Source organism: Ambystoma mexicanum, chromosome 5q (assembly GCF_040938575.1).
Source record: "Ambystoma mexicanum isolate Mex_15411 chromosome 5q, UKY_AmexF1_1, whole genome shotgun sequence".
Taxonomy (NCBI): domain Eukaryota; kingdom Metazoa; phylum Chordata; class Amphibia; order Caudata; family Ambystomatidae; genus Ambystoma; species Ambystoma mexicanum.
In genome coordinates, this window is record NC_090933.1 from 1,082,102,823 (window position 1) to 1,082,129,582 (window position 26,760).

Genomic DNA, 26,760 nt, shown 5'->3' on the forward strand with positions numbered 1-26,760 from the left:
GTAAATACTTTAGCCTCATCAACATCTTATACATGTAAACTAATTAGAGCGGACAAACAATTCTTATCCCAGAACAGTTGCTTAACTTTAGCCAGAACTTTGATCATCTCTAAACGAGACTATTGTAATGCCCTGTATATTGGAGCGACTAAATTCACCATCAACACAATTCAGATACAGCAAAACAATGCTCTTCGAGCAGCATTGAACATTCCTAAGAGAGAACATATCTCGGAAACAAGAAGGAAACATAAATGGCTTTCCACCTATAGGAAACTTAGACTTAAAACTGAGTCCCTCACATACAAATCTCTAAATAACAAAGCCCCACAATACTTAGCAGAGAGATTCTCTAGAACAACATCCACTAGACAAACGAGACTAGCAAACACCAATTGTCTTCAGGTACCCCGATTCAAACTCTCCACTATAGGCAGAACCAGTTTCTCAGTCAAAGCCGCCCAATTGTGAAACAAGTTACCCGTCACATTGAGAACAGAACAATCCTTTACCAAATTCAGGCAAAATGTGATCAGTTGGTTGATAGCGACAAATGTTAAATGAATGCACAAATCTGCTCGCGCCTGCTTTTACCTATATGCCTGCCACATTTGTTATCTCTTTACTGTTGATTTTACTAAATTGTTAGATTGTTAATCCTTTCGTATGAATGACACTCTGTAACCTGCAACCTTGCACCAAGCTGTACGTTTTCTTACCTCCTGCGCCCTTATACCCTAGGGTCCGGTGCGCATAATAAATACTAAACAAACAAACAAACAAACAAACAGTCACTATAAGTGTGAATAAGACATACAGGGAGTGGACTGGGGTGCCTAGTACCAGCCCAGTGATGTTGGGGCTGGAAGGGTAGGGAGGGCTAGAATCAGCTAGAACCATCCCAAGGGTAGCCGGAGTTTGAGAGGTAGTGACGGTCACAACCAGCCTGCAATGGGGGTAGTGGGGTAGGAGAAGCCTGATTCAGCCAGAAGTAGGTAACAGTGAAGAGCAAAAAGAAATTGTCAAAACCACAAATCCTATCTGCGAGTTACTGTGAGTGTGCAGGGAGTCCTGCTCAAGTGCAGGACTGTGGTGGCATGGGTGAGCATAACCAAGAGGCTACAAGGTGGTTCACCTTTGCATGTGCTCTTCGCCAAGCCACCCGAGCGAAGCTTCTCTGGTCACATTCACATGGATTAAGCGCAAGTCAGACAGAGTGGTGTTTGACCAATCCGCTCCTCTCTTCGTGCTCGTGCAGGTGGTAGCTGGGATGGGAGCAAGGATGTCGGATTTGCTGAATGTCTGTGTCCACCATGTTGATAAGGAGGTTATGCTATGGAATGGAGTATAATCAGCAGAGGCTCCTCGGAATCATGCACCTTGGATTCAGGCAAGTGGAGTGTACATCGACATGGAAGCACAGTAGAGGCAGGGAACCAGAATTATATTACAGGGTTTTAGGAATATCTAGGCCATAAATATTCATGCTCATCCCGGTCTTATGGATCACTGGCTTGCTTATAGAGGTGATTGTTGGGAGGGTCTTTGGAAGGAGCAAGTGTTCAGTATGGGCTATTCATCTCTTCTTGCCATGTTCAGAAAGGGTCAGGCCGTGAAAACGACCACTGTCAATAGTGTCTTCACAGACATCAGGCCTCTTGGACCTTGGAGTCCTCAGGCAGGTGGAGTGGCCAACAATGGTAGCAAAGATGGGACAGGGAAGCAGAAATGGGATGCAGGGTCTTATGAATAACCTAGCCCTAGGTAGAGCCCTAGATTGGCCTGGTCACATGGGGTGGCATTGTAGTAATCTGCTTCTCTTTTCCTGCTTCTGGAGGTTGTTGTTTGCAGGGTTTTGGGAGGGAGCAGGGTAGTGGTTTTAATGACTACACATTATTTTCGGACTTGCTTTGGCTATTTTCTCCCATTGCAAACCTCACTCGCTGTTTGTCTTGTTCAGAGCAACATTGTTACATCGCCAGGCCTTTTTTTGCTGTGTTGTTTGCTAAAGATGGCTGAAAAAACTCATTGAAAAATATGAAGGAGGGAGTAGAGGGGTGTGGGGAATTGGGACTAGAAAATAGGAAAAGGGCTTTGGGGGGGGCGGCCTTCCCAAATATTAAAAACAAAATATAATGAGTTTTATCAGTCAAAGATAAGGCGATCTAAGAACACAGTGCCGTCTTGTTCAATTTAAATATAAATTTAAATATACCGGAGATCTTGATCAACAACAATCTTGCATCCAAGCAAACATGGGGCTGGCCCATCTATAAGGCAACGCTCGTTCTTCATTGGGATAAGCCATATGTAAAGCTCAAACCTCTTCCCTCCGCTGCGTTGCCTTACACGCAGTTCGATCAGTCAATCAATGGAGCCAGTCAGCTGCTGCGAAGCGATAGAAGAAGCTGTCGGCATGATTTTATTCAAAACAGGTTCCCGTGGAAAAATCTATCAGGGTTCAGCTAGCGTTGAAATAAGTTTCATTCATATTAATAAAATACATTTTGAATAACCAGCCTTGTCACATTGGTGGGCATTACTCATAGAAAACTATGGACTAATGTTTTGATCACATGCTATGCTTATCGATTTCATTGGAATCCTTGCGAGCTAAACGCAAGTATACTAACATGGCTAAACGCACTGCACAGTATGCAAGTATACTAACATAGCTAAACGCACTGCACAGTATCAAAGTATGCTAACATAGCTAAACGCACTGCACAGTATGCAAGTATACTAACATAGCTAAACGCACTGCACAGTATGCAAGTATACTAACAGAGCAGAACGTACGGCACAGTATGCAAGTATACTAACAGAGCAGATAATAACAGAGCTAAACGCACTGCACAGTATGCAAGTATACTAGCAGATCCGAACGCACTGCACAGTTTGCAAGTATACTAACATAGCTAAACACACTGCACAGTATCAAAGTACACTAACAGAGCTAAACGCAGTGCTGTATGCAAGTATACTTACAGAGCTGAATATACTGCACAGTATACAAGTATACTAACAGAGCAGAACATACGGCACAGTATGCAAGTATACTAACAGAGCAGATAATAACAGAGCTAAACGCACTGCACAGTATGCAAGTATACTAGCAGATCAGAATGCACTGCACAGTATCAAAGTATACTGACATAGCAAATCAAACTGCACAGTATGAAAATATACTAACAGCAGAACACACTGCACAGTATGCAAGCATACTAACAGAGCTAAACACAGTGCAGTATGCAAGTATACTCAGTGCTTTAAGTGGGGTAAGAAATTGAGGGGGGGCCCTCGTTTGGGGGCGTGGCTTTCATTGTGGGCGTGGCCTAAAAGTGCACAAATCATAGTAAGGTGCGCAAACAAATATATAAATGTATGTGAGCATTTATATGTTTGTATGCGTACTACTATGGTGTGTGTACTTTTCAAGCCATATTTTATAAACATAGCAATGCTACATATTTCTATGTTTATAAAAGGTGGCATGAAAAGTGCACAAACCATAGTAAGTTACGCACACTTGTGTGCTTACCTTACTATGGTTTGTGTACTTTTCAAGCCACCTTTTATAAACATAGATATTTGTAACATGTTTCTATGTTTCTAAAAGATGGCTTGACACGTAAACAATTCAAGGCATCTTTTATGAAGCGTTGATGACGGATAAAACAAACCGCATATTAGATCACGGAGCCCGCAGGGGTCAGTGACCTGGGGAGGGAAAACAAAGGGACAGTAACTTCCTCTGATGACCCTGATGAGGGGTCATCAGAGGGAGTTACACTGACAGAAGTGCCGCCAGCCTCAGCGTCGCTCTGGCTGGCTGGCACTTCTGTCAGCTTGGCCGACATAATGACGGGCGCATCTCCCGTCGCGGCTGCGGCCGCGGCGGGATAATGCATCCTGCCAATGTTGTGTGGGACGGGGGGCCCCGGCTGGGCCCCGGCTCAGCCCCACTTTCTGGAGACTGCCGGGGCCCGGCCCCGGCAGGCCCGGCCCACTTAAAGCACTGAGTATACTTACAGAGCAGAATACACTGCAGAGTATGCAAGTATACTAACAGAGCAGATACTAACAGAGCTAAACGCACTGCACAGTATGCAAGTATACTAACAGAGCAGAACGCACTGCACAGTATGCAAGTTTACTAGCATAGCTACACACAATGCACAGTATGCAAGTATACTAACATAGCTAAACACACTGCACAGTATCAAAGTACACTAACAGAGCTAAACGCAGTGCTGTATGCAAGTATACTTACAGAGCTGAATATACTGCACAGTATACAAGTATACTAACAGAGCAGAACGTACGGCACAGTATGCAAGTATACTAACAGAGCAGATAATAACAGAACTTAATGCACTGCACAGTTTGCAAGTATACTAACAGAGCAGAACGCACTGCACAGTATGCAAGTATACTAACAGAGCAGAACACACTGCACAGTATGCAAGAATACTAATATATCTAAGCACACTGCACAGTATCAAAGTATACTAACTGAGCTAAACACAGTGCAGTATGAAAGTATACTAACAAAGCTAAACACGCTGCACAGTATGCACGTATACTTACAGAGCTAAATGCAGTGAAGTATGCAAGTATACTTACAGAGCTGAATATACTGCACAGTATACAAGTATACTAACAGAGCAGAACGTACGGCACAGTATGCAAGTATACTAACATAGCGGATACAAACAGAGCTAAACGCACTGCACAGTATGCAAGTATACTAACAGAACAGAACACACTGCACAGTATGCAAGTATACTAACATAGCTAAACGCACTGCACAGTATGCAAGTATACTAACAGAGCAGAACGCAGTGCACAGTGTGCAAGCATACTAACATAGCTAAACACACTGCACAGTATCAAAGTATACTAACAGAGCTAAACGCAGTGCAGTGTGCAAGTATACTAACAGAGCAGAACGCAGTGCACAGTGTGCAAGCATACTAACATAGCTAAACACACTGCACAGTATCAAAGTATACTAACAGAGCTAAACGCAGTGCAGTATGCAAGTATACTAACAGAGCTAAACACGCTGCACAGTATGCAAGTATACTTACAGAGCTGAACACACTGCACAGTATGCAAGTATACTAACAGAGCAGAACGCACTGCACAGTATGCAAGTATACTAGCAGATCTGAACGCACTGCACAGTATGCAAGTATACTAACATAGCTAAACACACTGCACAGTATCAAAGTATACTAACAGAGCTAAACGCAGTGCAGTATGCAAGTATATTAACAGAGCTAAACACGCTGCACAGTATGCAGGTATACTAACATAGCTAAACACACTGCACCGTAGGCAAGCATACTAACAGAGCAGAACGCACTGCACAGTATGTAAGTATACTAACATAGCTAAACGCACTGCACAGTATGCATGTATACTAACAGAGCAGAACGCAGAGCACAGTGTGCAAGTATACTAACATAGCTAAATGCACTGCACAGTATCAAAGTATACTAACAGAGCTAAACGCAGTGCAGTATGCAAGTATACTAACAGAGCTAAATGCGGTGCACAGTATGCAAGTATACTTACAGAGTTGAACGTACTGCACAATATGCAAGTGTACTAACATAGCAGAATGCAATGCACAATATAAATATACTTACAGAGCTGAACGCACTGCACAGTATGCAAGTACACTTAGAGAGCTAAACACACTGCAGAGTATGCAAGTATACTAACAGAGCTAAACACACTGCACAGTATGCAAGTATATTAACAGAGCAGAACACACTGCACAGTATGCAAGTATACTAACATAGCTAAATGCATTCCCACAATATGCAAGTATACTAACATAGCTAAACACACTACACAGTATCAAAGTATACTAACAGAGCTAAACGCAGTGCAGAATGCAAGTATACTAACAGAGCTAAACACGTTGCACAGTATGCAAGTATTCTCTCAGAGCAGAAGGCACTGCACAGTATGCAAATATACAAACAGAACTTAATGCACTGCACAGTTTGTAAGTATACTAACAGAGCAGAATGTACTGCACAGTATGTAAATATACTAACAGCAGAACACACTGCACAGTATGCAAGTATACTAACAGAGTTAAACGCAGTGCAGTATGCAAGTATACTTACAGAGCTGAATACACTGCACAGTATGCAAGTATACTAACAGAGCAGAACGCATGGCACAGTATGCAAGTATACTAACAGAGAAGATACTAACAGAGCTAAACGCACTGCACAGTATGCAAGTATACTAACAGAGCAGAATGCACTGCACAGTATGCAAGTATACTAACATAGCTACACGCACTGCACAGTAGGTAAGTATACTTACAGAGCTGAACGCACTGCACAGTATGCAAGTACACTTACAGAGCTAAATGCACTGCAGAGTATGCAAGTATGCTAACAGAGCTAAATGCACTGCACAGTATGCAAGTATACTAACAGAGCAGAAGGCACTGGACAGTATGCAAATATACAAACAGAACTTAATGCACTGCACAGTTTGCAAGTATACTAACAGAGCAGAACACACTGCACAGTATGCAAGTATACTAACAGAGCTAAACACAGTGCATTATGCAAGTATACTTACAGAGTAGAATACACTGCACAGTATGCAAGTATACTAACAGCGCAGAACGCATGGCACAGTATGCAAGTAAACTAACAGAGCAGCTACTAACAGAGCTAAACGCACTGCACAGAATGCAAGTATACTAACAGAGCAGAACGCACTGCATAGTATGCAAGTATAATAACATAGCTACACACACTGCACAGTATGCAAGTATACTAACATAGCAGAATGAAATGCACAGTATGTAAGTATACTTACAGAGCTGAACGCACTGCACAGTATGCAAGTACATTTACAGAGCTGAATGCACTGAAGAGTATGCAAGTATACTAACAGAGCTAAACGCACTGCACAGTATGCAAGTATACTAACAGAGCAGAACGCACTGCACAGTATGCAAGTATACTAGCAGATCAGAACGCACTGCACAGTATGCAAGTATACTAACATAGCTAAACACACTGCACAGTATCAAAGTATACTAACAGAGCTAAACGCAGTGCAGTATGCAAGGATACTAACAGAGCTAAATACGCTGCACAGTATGCAGGTATACTAACATAGCTAAACACACTGCACAGTATGCAAGTATACTAACAGAGCAGAATGCACTGCACAGTATGCACATTTACTAACATAGCTAAACGCACTGCAAAGTATGCATGTATACTAACAGAGCAGAACGCAGTGCACAGTGTGCAAGTATACTAACATAGCTAAATGCACTGCACAGTATCAAAGTATACTAACAGAGCTAAACACAGTGCAGTATGCAAGTATACTAACAGAGCTAAATGTGGTGCACAGTATACCAGTATGCTTACAGAGCTGAACGTACTGCACAGTATGCAAGTATACTAACATAGCAGAATGCAATGCACAGTAGGTACGTATACTTACAGAGCTGAACGCACTGCACAGTATGCAAGTACACTTACAGAGCTAAACGCACTGCAGAGTATGCAAGTATACTAACAGAGCTAAATGCACTGCACAGTATGCAAGTATACTAACAGAGCAGAATGCACTGCACAGTATGCAAGTATACTAACGAGCTAAACACACTGCACAGTATGCAAGTATATTAACAGAGCAGAACACACTGCACAGTATGCAAGTATACTAACATAGCTAAATGCACTGCACAATATGCAAGTATACTAACATAGCTAAACGCACTGCACAGTATCAAAGTATACTAACAGAGCTAAATGCAGTGCAGAATGCAAGTATACTAACAGAGCTAAACACGTTGCACAGTATGCAAGTATACTCTCAGAGAAGAACACACTGCACAGTATGCAAATATACTAACAGCAGAACACACTGCACAGTATGCAAGTATACTAACAGAGTTAAACGCAGTGCAGTATGCAAGTATACTTACAGAGCTGAATACACTGCACAGTATGCAAGTATACTAACAGAGCAGAACGCATGGCACAGTATGCAAGCATACTAACAGAGAAGATACTAACAGAGCTAAACGCACTGCACAGTATGCAAGTATATTAACAGAGCAGAACGCACTGCACAGTATGCAAGTATACTAACATAGCTACACGCACTGCACAGTATGCAAGTATACTAACAGAGCTGAACGTACTGACAGTATGCAAGTATACTAACATAGCAGAATGCAATGCACAGTAGGTAAGTATACTTACAGAGCTGAACGCACTGCACAGTATGTAAGTGCACTTACAGAGCTAAATGCACTGCAGAGTATGCAAGTATACTAACAGAGCTAAACACACTGCACAGTATGCAAGTATACTAACAGAGAGAATGCACTGCACAGTATGCAAATATACTAACAGAGCTAAACATACTGCACAGTATGCAAGTATACTAACAGAGCAGAACACACTGCACAGTAAGCAAGTATACTAACATAGCTAAATGCACTGCACAATATGCAAGTATACTAACATAGCTAAACACACTGCACAGTATTAAAGTATACTAACAGAGCTAAACACAGTGCAGTATGCAAGTATACAAACAGAGCTAAACACGCTGCACAGTATGCAAGTATACTAACAGAACAGAAGGCACTGCACAGTATGAAATATACAAACAGAACTTAATACACTGCACAGTTTGCAAATATACTAACAGCAGAACACACTGCACAGTATGCAAGTATACTAACAGAGTTAAATGCAGTACAGTATGCAAGTATACTTACAGAGCTGAATACACTGCACAGTATCCAAGTATACTAACAGAGCAGAACACATGTCACAGTATGCAAGTATACTAACAGAGCAGATACTAACAGAGCTAAACGCACTGCACAGTATGCAAGTATACTAACAGAGCAAAACGTACTGCACAGTATGCAAGTATACTAACATAGCTACACGCACTGCACAGTATGCAAGTATACTAACATAGCTAAACACACTGCAGAGTATGCAAGTATACTAACAGAGCTAAATGCACTGCACAGTATGCAAGTATACTAACAGAGCAGATCGCACTGCACAGTATGCAAGTATACTAACAAAGCTAAACACACTGCACAGTATGCAAGTATACTAACAAAGCAGAATGCACTGCACAGTATGCAAGTATACTAACATAGCTAAATGCACTGCACAATATGCGAGTATACTAAGAGAGCAGAACGCACTGCACAGTATGCAAGTATAGTTAAAGAGCTAAATGCACTGCAAAGTATGCAATTATACTAAGAGAGCTAAATGTACTGCACAGTATCCAAGTATATTAACAGGGCAGAATGCACTGCACAGTATGCAAGTATGCTTATAGAGCTAAATGCACTGCACAGTATGCAAGTATACACACTGCACAGTATGCAAGTATACTTACAGAGCTAAATGCACTGCACAGTGTGCAAGTATACTAACAAAGCAAAACGCAGTGCACAGTATGAAAGTATACTTACAGAGCTAAACGCACTGCACAGTATGCAAGTATAGTTAAAGAGCTAAATGCACTGCACAGTATGCAAGTATATTAACAGGGCAGAATGCACTGCACAGTATGCAAGTATACTTACAGAGCTAAATGCACTGCACAGTGTGCAAGTATACTTACAGAGCTAAACGCACTGCACAGTATGCAAGTATACTAACAGAGCTAAACGCACTGCACAGTATGCAAGTATGCTAAGAGAGCAGACATTTTTATTTTATTTACCATTTTAGTATGCAAGGCATGAACTAGACATTATAGAGACCCTGCTAACAATCTCTGTTAAACTAGAATGAGGAAGCACAAAATGCTCACCAAATCAGGCTCATGCCTAAATGGATTACTTATGGTGCTGCATAATATCTCTAAAAATAAATTATTTCTTGACAAGCTACGTCTTGCAATCAGAGACACAGTGAAGCCGTTTTTGCACAATTTCTCTTTTCATAGGACGACACTTTACTGAACATGTATCCTTCCGAGCAAGATGCACCTTTGGGCTGGTAGTTCAAGGCACATAAAACCACACCTTGCAAATACCCAATGGTATATCCAAAAGTTTCATAGATGTGAGGAGCCGTAAGCCACCGATGTTGCTGTTTATGTTTATGACATGTATAAGGATCAGACAGTAGATGTTGAACTCTCTTGGGTAGTACCAATGTTCATACTATTGCACTGCTAGAAAAGAAAAGTGGGTTCATGCCAGAAGAAATCGGACATGTTTGATTGTATTGCCCTCTAAATGTTGGAACTCCAGACATTTTGATAAAAGCTACAGGTCGCACCGGTGAAAATCCCCCAGTGTTTTATTTTTTACCAGTTAGGTTTCTGTCAAATGTACTTTAATAGTGGATTGGCTCAAAAATGTCATTGGATCCATTTGGATTGGTTGATCGGTCTGTGATATGATGGTTCTATGTCAAGGGAAGGGAGCACAAAAAAAAGGAGATTTTTTTTGGTCGATTTTTGTGCGGCCCTCCGAAAGCAGGAAAAGGATATGCCCGTGGGTTATTGTATTTTTTATTCAAGGGTTTTTATCCCTGATCCCCTCTTCTATCCTCCCCATCTCCATCCCCACCGCCCTGCATACACACGCATTTCGCACACACACACAGGCATGCACTCAGCGACACACACACACAGTCAGACACTTAACCTGCTCGCCTCTACTGTCAGCCCTTGCATGCACTCGTGTACGGCAGGGACATGACAGTTCGATTTAGAAAGACCGCAGTCACGGGGCAGTCTTTCTAAATCGATTATTTTTCCAGCCGGAAGAAAAGGGTAATTTGACCTAAGACCGATATGACAGCGTTGCATGGTCCTGGAGAAGTACATATATACCTATCGTGTCCTGTTTTTACAAGAGCAGTATTTTCAGTAATTAAATCTGAAGGCATGACTTTGTACCATCACTTTCTAGTTTGAAGCAGTGCATGTCCTGCAATGGTACACTCAGCGCTCTACTGTGCAGCAATGGTACACTCAGCGCTCTACTGTGCAGCAATGGTATACTCAGCGCTCTACTGTGCAGCAATGGTACACTCAGCGCTCTACTGTGCATCAATGGTACTCTACCGCAGTTTAGTTCTGTAGTCTGATATGACAACCTTTCCTCTGCACATCTGCAGGAATGCATCATAGATACATTTTCAGGAAGAAACTGCAAGGAGAGTATCTCACTCGTTCCCTTCTAAACTATAGGAAACCCTTTGAGCAGACTTTGCAGGTGTGCATATGCTCCTTTACGATAGCATGTGAGAGGACTGCGGTGCATGTTACATTCAAGCTTGGCCCACAATAGATATAGATCAACATGCAGAACATGTATTGTCTACGAGCTGTGATTTAGATTGAGCGGGTTTTCTGAGTGCTCATATGTGCTACAGAACTCCTCATCTCCCTACTGCCCATATCATTCAGTGCAATAGTTTGCATCTTATCTCTCCTGTGTAACTCATCCTCTTTCTCAGGGACCGCCCTGATGTCTATTTCATGAAAACATTGTTCATTGCGTGCTCTTCTATAGAAATCATTGGCTTATTAAAAAGGTATTTCCATCAGTTGTATTTAGTTGAGAGATATAAGGTCACTCTTACGCTTGCCTTGTAGTGCAATAAGTTTTGACATTGCTTTTTCCCCCACTTAGGGTCTAGCAAGGGGTGTCTCCGTTCGCCGGTCAACAAAGAAAAAGAAGAGAACGATCGCTGATGAATCAGCTGAAAATGTGATTGACTGGTGGTCAAAATACTACTCATCCCTGGATAAGATACAGAAGGTAACATTCCACCATGGGAGGCCTTCTACATAGAGACCCATGGAAATGCATCCCTGGATAAGATACAGAAGGTAACATTCCACCAGGGAAGGCCTTCTACATAGAGAACCATGGAAATGCACCCATGTTTCATTCAAAGATTTCCAGGCAGGCCCATTCCACACTTCTCCTAAACTTAACACTGAGACCCAACATGGGTCGGTCTCAATAGGTATCCTGACTTGCTCAGTATTTTTAACCTTCATGTCTTGCAAATTACTTAAAAAGATTACATTTCATGTTTTTGTCTAAATTTATGTTCTAACATTCCTTCTTAGCATCCATGGCCCCCTCACTATCTTTTTTGTTTTTGATTATTTATTTATATGGCGCTCCAAACCCAGAGGTACCAGGGCGCATTTTACGTCTTGTATTCTGACCTATAGCTCTAAGGAATCCTAATCACTGAAAAAAGCCAGCTGTGTGTGCCTTGTCTTGTACTGTGCCATCTAAATGTCGGTATCTAAGCATGTACATTGAGTGGAGGAAACATACTTAGAAACATCCCTAATATGACTCTATGGCTTAATACGACTATGGCAAGGCCTACACTTCGTACCTTGCTAAATATACCCAGATCCTCACAAAGCGTACCTTCCAGACACCAGGTTGGTTAGGCCCTTATCCATAAACAAACCCATACACATTGTTCCTACTATTCTTCAACTCAGTCCAGACCCTCACCACTTAACCCATCTTACTCAAATCACAAGCCTCTATTCCCCCAACCATCAATCCTCTTAGCATCCAAAGAGGGTGCTTAGAGGACTGAGGAGAGGATGTGCCGCATCAATGTTTGGGTTCCTTTTTGTCCTCTTATCCCACTCATGCAGTGCTCTTACTCTTGCTGTTTTCAGGGAAGGCCTCAGCTGGTTGAAGCCCTCCATTAATTCTCTAGCCCACCTGGATCTGCGGTGCTAACATTGACCAACAAGTGAATTATTCAGCACTTCCGCGCAACGACTGCTATGCATAGTATAGCGCACTTCTCTGTCCGCACCTGCCTCATAACGATCATGCTTTACTTCAACATCAAACAAAGAAAAGGAAAGGCTATCAGGCTCCTATTGTCTGCCTAATTTCCTGCCAGCTGCAACAAGGCAGTCTCTAGTCATTCAGCGATGCCCTTGCTGATACACTATGATCACTATTGTATATATCTCACGAGCAGGGCCTTTCTTGCACATACTCTATCATCACTTACTTCCTTATGTCCTTTGAGCAGGACCGTTCAAGGCTCATAGATAATGGCCACTGACTTGTGGATGTCCCATGAGGAGGATTGTCCTTGCTCATACACTGTCATCAATTTCTTGTGCACATGCCATGCCTTTTTGAGTTATTTTCCTAATTTGCCCCACTAGTCCTTCTGGAAGGCAGCTCCATTAATTCATAGCCCTTTAAGTGAAGAATGTCATGTTAATCCTGGCCGCCAATAGACAAGTATCCACCTATGACCCTCTATCCTCGAAGGAGACCACCTCTGCTATATCTCTGAATCTGTTGCTCCGGTCTCTCCTCTCTCCTTCCTCGCACCTGATGCTCATCATAACCCCCATGAACTCCTCCTGAACATGATGACATTATGATTGGTTATTTATAACGCACTTAATACCCGGTGGCTTCTAAGCGCGGCCCCGGGGATCGAACCTGTGTTGTTCTGTGAGCGTGTTGCCCCTCAGCTATCCTCCCAAGACATGAGGGTTTAGCTGCATCCTCTCTCTGTACCATTATGGGATTTCTCCGATACACTGTCAGCAATTTAGCATTACCTAAAATAATAGTGTCAGGTTGTTCTGATTTTTTATAATATTATCTTTAAAGGTTAATGTTCATTTGTATTCTCTGATAGGAAAAGGCAATTGCTGCAAAGGACCAAGCAACGGGAAATGGTGAGTTTATTCTTTACATTAAGTGATCAATACAGTTCGGATGCATTCCAGTAAGCATATTCATTTATTTTTCTCTAAATACAAACGTTCAAAATGGGTAAACTATGGTCAGCACACAATATACGGGACCTGACTGATTCTTGCCTACGGTGCGTGACTAGTTGTATCAGAGTCACCGTTTCCACCAGGCAGTGGTAGGGATGCTCCAAACGCTTGTTCCGAGATTAGAAATGATCACACCAACCTCAAATCCCTCCACGCCAACCCTATGGTTCTGATTACTGAGGCCAAGGCTGCTTACTACTCCACCTCCACCGGGCCAGTTTCTAAAATGAGGAAAGCCCTCTTTGAAGTAGGAAAGCATTGTTGCAAACCCTCATCTGACCCTGAGGTGCCAGCATTTCAGGAAAAATGTGACGGAATCAACAATTATTTTATTGAAAAAATAGACAAAATGCAACAGACCATCGAATCAACCTCCCGCAACATTAGCCCCCCTGCACTCAGCATGTGCAATGCCCCTCTGGTCTGGACTGAATTATCTCCTTACCCTCCCCCAGACTTCTTAAAAACAATCACCTCCCCCAAACCTACTTCCTCATCTGACCAGCCAGGATACAATTCAAGAGCTCATGTATCATCTGGAAAGCACTCATGAGTAGTACACAAGTGTACCTGATGGCTACACACTCCACATATATGGTGACACACGCTCCTCCTGCCTCAATTCGTCCAGCCTGCTCAAAGTACAATTAGTCAGCAAAGAGAGGACCCACAAACAATCTTTCTGTTGTCACCCACCTAACCTCTGGAGCTCAATCCTGGTATCGGCTTGGAATGCCCCCACAAATCTCCAACTCACAGTTCTGCGCGCTCTTAAAAGATTCCAGCCCAGAATCTGGCTACCCACACCCAGTACAGCACTTCTCTGCTTTCGAGTAAGGTTCAAGCTTTAAACAATAAATAAATCAATATGCTCATAAAATACGGCAGACTGCAATAACTGTATAAAATGTGTACATTTTTTCTTTTAATGCTGGGATTGCTTTGATATCTATATGGAACCCTTCTTCTGAAAAAGCCTGACTCACACTTAATGACCGATTTGCGGATCTGTGCTACTACTACAATGCCAAATGTCACCTACAGATACACACTCCTTCCCACTGAACCACAGACCTCCTCTCTCTCTCCGACGGGCTTCGTAGACACCCCGGTTGATTTAGTTGTGGCTTTCAGCCAATTGTATTTTCATTTGGAGACTTAAACCTTTGCATCAATCGATCAGACTGCTTTTCCAGTCATGAATAAGAAATCAGTCCTACTTCTATTCTTAAAGGTACATACTTGGGAAAACATCTCCCTAGAAGAGATTGTTAATTTTCTAGCTGTACATCATTTTTACTAAACCTGGGACACCTCATCCCCTGAGACAACATAACAATGTTATGCCTGTCTTGATGGATGATGGGAGCATCTCGAGCACCAGCTTCCACTCCTACCAATAGAAAGCACAGCACTAAATACTTTATAACTGCACTCAAAGAAGCATAAAGTGCCACCATGGAAGTCTCACATAGTCCTACTGACAACATTATTCTTTTAGTTCACTTAAAAAACCATCAAGAAATTCTTACAAGATAGAAAAGTCACTTTTATAATAACCAGGTCTGTAATTCTAGTAATGTTTAGAAGACACTTTTTTAAATTCTTGATGAACTTGGTGGCCTGCTATTTTTGCATCATGTTACCATTGTGACTAGTTAGAACTGTTCATCTCTAATATCATTGAATGCATCTCTGGAGGTACCAACTCACATGGCAGACAAGTCAATCTTCCCCCTAAGAGCCTTCTGCATCTCATCACTTGCTCTCCACTTACACAGAAATGTTCAAACTTCATCCCGATTGATGCTGAGCATTTCCTACTTCTGGTCAGAAGCGGTAAATGTTGAGGATCACCCTTGGATATCTGTCCTGCTGCCCTATTTAAGGAATTTGCCCAACACAAAGAGATAGCAGACCTACGTTGTCAAATAATCGTTCATTCATTTAGATTCTTTCAATGTGAATCTTTAGCACAAGCAAATACATCCAGAAAATATACAACATTCAATCAATTAACACACAATCAAGCACATCATTAATAATTCATAGAAGGCACAACATTCTAATACAAAAATACACAAGGGACTTTTGAAAGAACATGTTCTTTTTCAAGATAACGAGTATTTTGCAACCTAGACTGTTACTTTTCCCGTCACGCCAGCTACCTCAAGAGGCTGATCCTTTTGTCTTTTTCCTTTGTTTATGCTCAACTTCTTGACTAATAAATATTTCAATTCATAAAATTAAATTTAAAAAAGTTTTTGCAGAATAATAGTCCATTATAATCTATAAAATCACTAAAACATTCTTCTTCTAGAATGATTTTAATACCATAAAGTAGTACATAACTTCATAGAAGATCCTAAAGCATTGGATAATTCAATGTAAGATTGCATAATACCACAATGCTACCAGAAACAGGTTATTCACACCCTAGCATATAGCTCCAATTAATTAAATTATTGAGTTGAGGCGTCGTGGCATTGTGCGTTTTAGCTGCTCACTGATTGACAAGCCATGTACAATGGATAAACTTGGCCACAAAATGAACGACATTCAAGCCATTAGTGGATTTGCAGTAAGTCATAGCTTGCTCTGCATGACGGATTTGTGCAGTTTTTCAACAATGGTGTCAGATACGTATCCCTCAACTCCTTAAAACCATCACAGAATAACATAAAGTGCATTACAGTCCCATCACTAGTTCTACTCACTGGGTAGATAAGAGTTATACCCAATCCAGTTCCTTGTGAACTTTGCAACTCTCAGCTTGTTCAACCTGAACTCAACATAAAGTGTGTGGGCAAGTAATGGTGTAACTACATCAAGGTGCTCCTTAAACCTGGGCTCGTACTTACTAATCAAGTAAGACTTACCAAAGCTCAATGAAAGGCACAAGTCCTCCATCCTTTTCATTGATAACAATATGGCTGCGTTTTTCACTTTGCGTTTGCTTCCACTGCCCATGGGACCCGGGTTATCCCATAAACTACTCACATTCAAAGCTATTGTCCCCACTTGACATGCACAATCCACCTTCAATTCCCAGAACATGTTTAAGTGCAGCTCTATACTTCATCAGTTCAGGTGCTCCCCAAATCCTCACTCATAGTGTCACTGAGCCAGTTATCGATCAAATGCCAGATTCCATGTGGTTTAGGGCATTCGGGGAGCTCATTGGGAGATTTAGTAATGTTTTTAGAAACTTCTTTTCAAAAAATGCTAGGGGTTAACAGTTGACATAACCCCAAATTTCAGTTCGATATAATGCAGAAGATAAGGTTTGCAGATTGATGGCAGGGATCAACGCTGTAGGGTGAATGACCCAAAACCTGATTAATAAAAACAGTCGCAAATAGGCCAAATAATTAATGCACTGTTTACATACAAAAGTATGAATGAAGTGACATCTTTAATAGCGGAAAACCGCAAATGTACTGAATTTTGCATAAAACAGATTACAACATAATCCTGCACTCCCCATTGTCTAACACCTATATACAATTTTAATTATCCCCTATAGTCCATTTCACTATTGGTCACACAATATCTAAACCATCGTCACTATAAAACTTAGGCATTGATTACTGGTGTGACGTCCTTTTGCTGACAGTCGGCTTTCAATGGATTTTTTACCAACAAAAATCCATCAAAGAATTTCATCGAAATATATATGGAGGGTGGGCAAAGATATTTAAGAATGGTGGGGAGTGGGTTGGGGTGGGGTTAACAACATAAGGAAATGTGGGGTTTGGGGGGGACCCCCCAAATTATAAACAAAAAAATATTTTGATTAGTTTTTTTGATGGATTTTTGTCAGTAAAAAATCCATTGAAAAAACTACCATCAGTAAAATGACATAGAACAATTGTTACCATAATACATTTCCTTGACAAGTAAAATATTCCAGACCATCATGTGATGTGTACCCCTCCAACAGGACCTGATCAAAGTGTGAGCAGTGTGGTCAACTCTGCTCTGATGATACAATGGCCCTCCTCATTATACCAGACACTGTGGCGTGCACAAACAGCTCTCAAAAATTGTAGATACATTTATTGGCATCACCTCTGCTCCTCCCGTCCCAAATCACGCTACAGCCCTAGCACATCTCCCCTTTAATGTCTCTGGGAACTTAGGAGCGTATGAAGGACATGATTGGAGCACCACTCTCATGTCTGAATTTCACTTATTTATTCGGCCCTAGAGTGCAGCATCTGCCTGCAGTTCAAATAGGATGATGGGCGCTCTTCAGGTTAGGGCAGTAGTGCTCTAAATCTTCACCAGGCATCTTGGCTTCACAGACCCCCATGACCTGCTCACATGAATTTAACCTTGAAAGGGTGCATTCCTACCCTTCCTCCCTGGACCCAACATTCCTTCCCCAGCTCCTCCGGGTTCTACAGCTGGACTCAATTAATTGTCATCAGTACAGTGCATCTGCCTGTAACCTTGGCATCCTAACAACTGGGGGAATGAAGGGGAACTTGTCTCAAAAATAACTGCACAGAGTCGCAGTTCCAGATTGGGCCTGTCTTGCATACTTTCAAAACACATTCTGTAACATTCCCTAAAATCCATTATGGTGGAACTCGTGCTACCTTGGCCCTGGATCTCACCATTACCTCAACACTTATCTGATTCCATCTCATTTGCCTACTTATGGCAGCTACCTATTTGCACATTCCTTAAAACATAACACCATACACTGCTGTGAAATGCAAGGTACATTACCCTATCTTTAACCTCTGCAACCGCAACATTAATACATTGTTGCTCTTTCTGTATTCTGTTATGTTCCAAAGCTTACTACAATGAGTAGATGCTCATTCAGCTGCGCCCAAGAAGAACTGGTAGAACTAGGCCGCATCTAATATTTTTTTCACAGTCTAAATCTCTTCACTTGACTAGGATGTTGCAATTGCATCCTGACACTCTCTCCTTTAGTTAATACTCCATTAACCAAACCATCTATAATCATCATCTTTGGGCACCCACACTTTGCACAAGTGGCGTAAACCTTACCCCATCTGGGCATATTCTTCTGGTGTAGATGTCATAAAACAACATGCCCCCTCTCCTGCCAAATCTACCCAATGCTCTATATAATTTTCTGAATCAGGTGGGGGGTGAGACAATGTTCCCTGGGGACCAACTGATTGTTCTACTCTTACCATCTTTTGCTCTATTTCTCCATTCCACTTCTTGGTCTGTGTGTACATATGTTTTGTGAGTGGAGCAGCTTTATCTGTTGATATGGACACCAAAAACATCATTACACTCCTAGGCAGTGTCGTGGAGCAGCACCGTAGAATCATTTGACACAAACAAAAAATTACAAGAAAAAATACTACAATAGGAACCAGTACCTTTTGGTTATCTCCAATCCAAAGATCAAATCCAACTAGTCTTCAGCACTCATTCCAGCCTCCTTTTCTATGGCAATCTGCAGGTTATAGAGGGCCCCGATAGCATGCATCAAAGATCCATTGTACATGTCATTAGGGGGTATGTATGTGCAGCAAGAAGATCCTATCTTTTTGCACAAACCCACTTCCATTGCTTTGAGTAAATCCATAACATACCGGCCCCAGAGGGTCATGAGCTGAATAGCCCACATTTCTGCTTTTATAGAATTGAGACCCTGCTCTGTCTCGTTCGCTATCTGGAGCATCTCTCACCTTGTTATCTGCAACCACTTTGCATTGGCTACAGTTTAAATGCCAGACACAAGGAGGGAAGTGAAAAATGTTTCTGTCTTTGTGAACAGATGGAATTGCTCTGGGATCGCTTTGACCTTGTCCGAGGAGTCCTACGACCAATAACTAAACCTCTTTAGTTAGCAGGTTCTTAGTGAGTAGTGAGCATGCTGATGGGGAGAGGGTTCAGTTGCAACTGGGGGTGGCACCTTTATGACAGCCAAATGCGAGTCTGGCTCTATGACAATGGCCGAATGCAAAGTGGTAAGAGAACAGATGTCTCTTCAGGATGGCGGAAAGTTGAGATAAACGTATTGTCTGCACACCCAGCAGAGATCCATCAATGCGGATGCACCATTAGTCCAGTTGGGAATAACCAAAGTCTTATTGCATCTTTCATTTGGGTCTGCAAGCACAGTGACATTTTCTCTGAAGCAAAAGGAGAAGTATGTCAGTATCTGCACCTTAGGAGGCTTTTTGTTCAGTTCAATCCACGTGAGTTTTGATAAACAGGTGCTCCAGGTTTGAGAACATTTCTGGTTGACACGTGTTGCTAGATCCTCAGAGAACCTCAGTAGACACTTCCCTGTACAGCTTACTAGTCCTTTCACCAATCTGTTGTTGGAAACCAGCGCACTGGTTCCAATTTCAATAGTGGGCTTATTTGACAACGTGCTTACTTGTTGTTCTTGGCGCACTTGCTTTCATCTCTGTCCATTATGACTGCCTGGACAGTGTGTCCCTGAAACAGCTTCATACTATGCAAAGGGCCAAGTGCACTAAACATTGCACTATAACAAGTGACATTTCTTGCGGGATAAACATTTTGGGTGTGCCTTTGCATGGGGTATAAGAGCGCAAATGTAGCTGCTCTCATTTGACTTTGCTCTTCCCACCTCCTCATGGTTGTACCACATATTGTCTGTTTCGGGGTGGTGCACATCCGCAATGGTATCCAGAATAACTCTTTTATATTAATTATTTTGAATTTCATTTTCTGTTTCCCTTTTATTTCTTGCCATCCATAAATTTGGTATTTCTGTTTCATTGCTATACCCCCTTTATATGCTCAAACCATATAAAGTTGCCTACAATAAAGGAAAAAAGAAGACGGAAACTGAAGCATCCTATATATAACAATATATACATTCCACTTCTTAATTTTGGAAGATGTGAGGAAGAGGAAAACTTAGTGTCATGATAATGCTGGATGTATCTGCTGAGCAAAATGTCACTATAAAGGTCACCACATTCATTGATTAATGTCAATTTTCTTGAGGGTCCGGCAGGCGATGTGGCTGTGCCAGGTTCTTTTCAAATGTCAGATAAGTGGACCTAATGACGCAATTCCTTTGATTGCACAGCAGACGGAGTGGCATACACCACCTCAAATGGGTCTTGGTACCGACAGCCGTTCCATTTCTTCATGAAGGACCTCACATATACAAAATCTCTGGGGTAGAGCAGAGGTGGCTGCAGAGACATTGGATCGTCCGTAGGCATGGCAGCCGTTTCATCTCACCTGGGAGTGAGATGTTGGGATATAATCTTGTTGAATAATTTTGTTAAATCCCTCAAATACCCCCAAAATCTCAGCTGCCCTGTGTGTATCTGATGCCGTGTGTGCATGTATGAGTGGTGTGTGCAACCTTCTCCCTGTCACTATCTGGTGCCGGCATAAGTGGTGGTCCTTACCTGGCTGGTTCCGAAGGTTGAACAGAGCCAGAGGAAGACAATGCAGTCAGTTCCTCCCTAGCGAATGACACAACTTTGATAGTTTTTGTTTCAACAATCCATCAAGGCATTCCTGTTGGCTTGCAGGTGGTAAATTGAGCACACTTCATGTTTAATCCCTAGTAAGGATGTCATCTCTTTAAACAATTAATTGAAAAAGTGGGTCACGCTGTCTGACTTTAGGACATCACATGTCCCCCAACGAGGAAAGACTGTGCATACTAAAAATGTGGCCACTGATTTAGCATCGGGTTATGCACAAGGGCCCGTCTCAATCCAAAGAGAAAATGGACACACAGCAACAATAAGATATCGATAGTTGCTACACCTGTTTATCATGTCCACATACTTTATGTGGAGCTGTCAAAAGGGTCCTGTTGGATGGGGCAATGTGCTACAGAACGTCCTGAAGGTGTGTCTGGTACTGTAGATGTGGCGGGTAGTGTAGTTTGCCACAGATTTATTAATGTATTCTTGATGGTTGGGGACAAACCGGTCTGTTTGAATTTCAGCTGCAACATACTGTTTAGACATATATGCAGTTGCTCAAGAGCAACCATGAGCAATTCCTGCTGCATTACTGCTTTATCTGTAATGTTTTGTCTCCAGATAAGATCCATCGGTGAGAGTGAGCACCCACGTTTAACCCTCAAATCATTCTCCTCTTGGGGTGCCTGACCATGCAATTCAATTATCTGAATGAGGGGGACTGCTTTGTACAACACTGTTAGCTGAAATTGTTTTGTGGCTATCTCAGGATATGCCATAACATCCGATACTTCTAAATACACGCTTCTTTGGCAGACCAAGTGTAACTAAGTCTGTGTCCCCGGTGTGGGTGGCACATTTCACCACTGCTACTACTGTTGGGCAGGATATGGAATACATTCATCTTTCTAGCAATGCTGCATGCTGCACAGGCGTCCCATCAGACTTCTTCAACCCTCTCCTTCGCCATCTGGACAACCCTGAATGTACTGTAGATGTGACGTATGCTGAATCCAAATATATTGCTACTATACACCCTTGTGGTATTTTTATTTCTGCTACTTGTGCAGAATAATGTGTTGGTAATCCCTTTTTAATTTGTACTTCGTACTCCCCATCTATGAGGCACACCACTGCAGCACATGTATGTCTTTGTCCCAGCACCTGATCAATCGTCGATGACCCATCAATGAAGAACACCTCCCCCTCTTCCACTACATCTTCCCTCGCTTGAATTAGGTCATCCTCTGGACCTTTGTATGTAACACAGTCATGTACCGCCTTCCATGGCTGAACGGGTATGATATGATATGATGAGTCATTTATAATGCACCTGTACACAAGTGTTTCTAGGCACAACAAGACAATAGAGGGAAGATAGAGGGAGGTCAAAACAAGCAATCTTACTAGGCCTTGTGTCATTCAGATCATGTAAGTGCGATAACGCACAGTGCAGTGGGGAAGTGCGAAAGGGGAAGTGCAAGGAGGCTGGGGTCTCTAGGGTTACAGTGACAGGCCCTAAGTGCATGGTGGGCCCGTAGGTAGTGCAGGGGTGACTGGTAATGGAGGAGCTTGGTACCCAGTGAGACTCTGAGGGTAGCCAGGCAGCCAGTCAGTGCAGAAGACAGGTAGGTCATCAGCAGAGAGAGAGAGAGAGAGAGAGAGAGAGAGGGAGAGAGAGAGAGAGAGAGAGAGAGAGAAAGCAGAGGCGAAAATGAAAGTCTTGAGCTGCTTCCGGAAGTTCAGGTGGTCTGGCTCAAGTTTGAGAGGGTCAGGGAGGCCATTCCAGAGGGAGGCACCTGCAGAGGAGAGAGATCTACTCTCCACTCTCTGCCTGGAGAAGCGTCTGACACTCAGAGAGTTTTAGGTGGCCGAGTGAAGGCTGAGTGAAGGGCTTGAGAAGGGAGGTGTTTTGGAAGAGAGAATTGGATGCAGGTATTGAAATTAATGTAGCAGGGTCCACTACCCAACACCTCACAATATGAATGGAAGTATTGGATAGTATGACCTCATAACCCGACGCTGTCTGGGTAGTGAGGGTTGATTTGGATCTTTCCAGAATGGCAAAAACTGCGTGCTTCACATATAATGTTACTGAGCACCCCATGGTTATTGTGGAAGATTTTTCAATTGCAAAAGCTACAGCTGCTAACGCCAGTTCGCAGGGGAAATTACGCTTGAATCACTGAGTATAAGATCCTGCTGTAATAGGCCAAGGGCTTATGCCCCAAAGTTGTTGCCTGGGTTAACACTGCTGTGACTTCCTCTGCCTTGGAAAGTGGGAAGAAATAGAATTCCTTTGTGTAATTGGGGGTTGCCAACAGTGGAGCGTTACTTATCGCATTCTTAAGTTATTGAAAACATGTGATCATTTCTCCTGTTTATGTGAGTGACCCTTTAACTTTCTGCACTTCTTTAAGTCCTTGCAACAAGGCCTTTGTGTAGCTAGAGTTATCAAACATCCATGCTGTACAATAGTTACACAATCCTAGAAAATGTTGCTTTATTTCACGGTGGTAGGTTGTGGTGTAGTTTGCACTGCAGTTGCTCTCTCTGGGGTCACCTTTTTCCTGATGATATGACATGCCCTACGTTTACCACTTCCTTTGGACAATACTGCATTTTATCCCTGTCCTTTTTGTACCCCTTTTCTGCAAGGAATGTCAACAGTATCACTGAGTCCTCTTCACTCTTCTCTGCTCTTCAGTGTTACTACACACTAGGAGGCATTCTGCGTACTGAATGATGACACTCTGAACGTGCATTTTACCTAAATCCATATACATATGCAACACTCTGTTAATAATACTGGGGAACTAACAGTAAACTTGAGGAAGTCTTGTGTGTTGAAATTGCTGCACGGGATGGATCAAATCTATTACAGTAAAATATGAGGCCTCCGTTGGTATGTTACAAAGGATCGTGGTGGTATTCGGTACTCCTGGGAATTCTGCCTCTACAATGTTGTTCAAAGGGCAGATATCCTTTATCATTCTCAAACTTGAACCCTTTGCTTTTCTTGACAGGATACATGGTCATGTTGCAGGGGGATTCTGATGGTACTATTATGCCCTGGTGCTATAATGCCATGATGGTATTCTAAATCCCTTCATATGCTTCTCTGGATAATGGGTATTGTCGTACTCTAGGTAATACTTCACCCTGCTTCACCTTTATGTGCATGGCCTGTATGCTCTTCAATAAACCAACATCATGGGGATTACTAGGCGTTATGGTGCTGGGTACTTTTGCATTGTCTTCCTGTCAGTGAGAGAGTACTGGTCTAGCAATATGTGTAGTGTGCAGTACTTCTCTGTGCTGCACCATGACCTGACAAGTGATACATATTTCTAAAATCATTTCTCCATCATTGTCAACATCTTCGAAGAACTCCTCATCAGACAACTGTCCTCAATGGCTGGGTGGAATCTAAACACAAAACCGTGCGCCACTCACCTGCTTCCTCGTCATTCGCTAACAGTACTACCTTATCTTTGTTTACTATTGCTGCTTCGAGATCTAGTGTGAGGATGGTACCTGGGGCATGTTCTTGACAGACAGGTATCCGAAACAAATACTCCACTGGCATTCTCCTAGTTTTGTCTTTAATTCCTGGCATCCATCCCACCAAAACTGTTACTCCATATAAGAACAGATCTGGATGTATAGACAGAATCAACAATGAAGTTAGGTTGTATTCTCCATGAACTTCTAAGCGTTATTGTACTGATTCATGTTGTAGTGAGATAATTCGTGTTCAACCAGTTAATTGAGGGCCCAAACCCATATAAGGTACGGGAGCCTTATGTTCTTCTGTTTTCTAATAAGATACGTCAGGTTTGCTCCCCATTTACCTTCAGTATACCTGATTTCCCCGTAAGTCTATATAATAACCCCTCTGGAAGCACCATCACTATAAAGTGCTTGTGTTATCGCTGTGGCTCTAGCATGATATATTCCTGGCGTTGAGCACACTACACCATCCTCAGTAAATGCAATAGTCATGTTTAGCTTGCTCAAGAGGTCCCTACCTAGCAATTTCACTGGGGCAAATTTTTGAAAATAATAACAGGGCTGCCACCTCTTGGGTACCTAACTTGAAGGGTAAGTCTTCTGTAAATGGAACCAACACTATTGCCCCAGAGAACCCCTGCGTGTCCATTATTTTTCCTGATAAGCAGAAAGGGACCTTTCTTAATACAGGACTTTGTAGCTCCTGTCTCTACCATAAAGTAGAATATTTTACTACCTATCTTCTCACCTGTCCAGAATTCATTGGTATCAGACCTTGTCATCAGCAACTCTGATTGGGCGTGGTGTCCACCAGGGTGCAAGCGTGTCCTCCCTGTTGTTTAATCTGTATTTGAGACCACTCTGTGTACTCCTCAGACTCAGCATATTTTTTTTACAAATTACACTGATGATACACAGCTCGTACTTGATGTCAGTGGGGACTACACCCTAGACTGGCTCTGCTTAAATGGGAACAAGACAGAGTGTCTCATCTTTTGGTCACAACCATCTCTGTCTAAACTGATACCTGACTTCAAACATTTTCAAATAAAAAACTTCAAAGTAAAGTGAAAAAACTTGGCATCCAATTGGAAGCCTCATTAAATTCAGAAGACTAAGTATATCAAATTGATCGGAACTTCAAGTACTATCTTTATCTGCTTTGGAACATACAACCCTGCTTGTCCGAAACTAACTGTGCAATCATTGCTCGGGGTGTCATCCTCTCGAGACTAGACGCCTTGTTAATTGGTGCTTCTAAGTCATGTCTCAAGAAATGTCAGACTATTCAGAACAATGCCATACAGATCATCAAGAGGATCCATAGAAGAGAGCACATTTCAGACCATAGGAAAGTTCTTCACTGGCTCCCAGTCCAAAGCCACATTAACTTCAAAGCAGCCGTCTTGGTACACCGGTGCCTTTACGGGAATGCGCCACAATATCTTAAAGCTCTAATTACTCGCTATTCACCCATAAGAGCACTCCTCCTGTCCAATGCAGCTTTGGTGTCTTGCTCGGGCCATAGACGATCAAAGGGGTGAGGTAGGTCTTTCCCTGTGTGTGCCACCAGATTCTGGAACTCTCTGCCATTTGCGCTCAGACCGAAAGAAAACACAAGAGTGTTTCATAAAGCCTTAAAAACAACCCTTTCCAACGAAATTCATCATGAGCCCTACCACCATCACCTAGGATGCAACTATCCTGTCTTATCCATTTGTCTGGCTGTGTCAATGCTTGCGCCCTGATGCGCATGGGTTTTCAGCGCATAATAAATACATTTTTTTTAAAAACAACCTGGGGTTCCTTTTCTGGGTCGGCAGTGACTGACAGGCCTTGGCATGCCAGGGTTCTCTGTGGGCTGTCCTATTGGCGATAGGTGTTTGACTTCGAAAGGGGAAAAATGCTCCTCCTATGAAGCTCGCTCCAGTATATATTGGGTTACCTTACTATGTGGCTGGAG

At 42.4% G+C, this 26,760-nt stretch overlaps 1 protein-coding gene across 1 annotated transcript in view; it reads left to right on the top strand.

The window, feature by feature from the left end:
• FER1L6 (fer-1 like family member 6) overlaps positions 1-26,760 on the top strand; it is a 1,078,814-nt gene that overhangs the window by 715,094 nt on the left and 336,960 nt on the right. The window contains exons 27-28 of the mRNA XM_069621590.1: positions 11,696-11,824; positions 13,716-13,755. Coding sequence (XP_069477691.1) covers positions 11,696-11,824; positions 13,716-13,755 — 169 coding nt within the window. The remainder of the gene's footprint in view (positions 1-11,695; positions 11,825-13,715; positions 13,756-26,760) is intronic.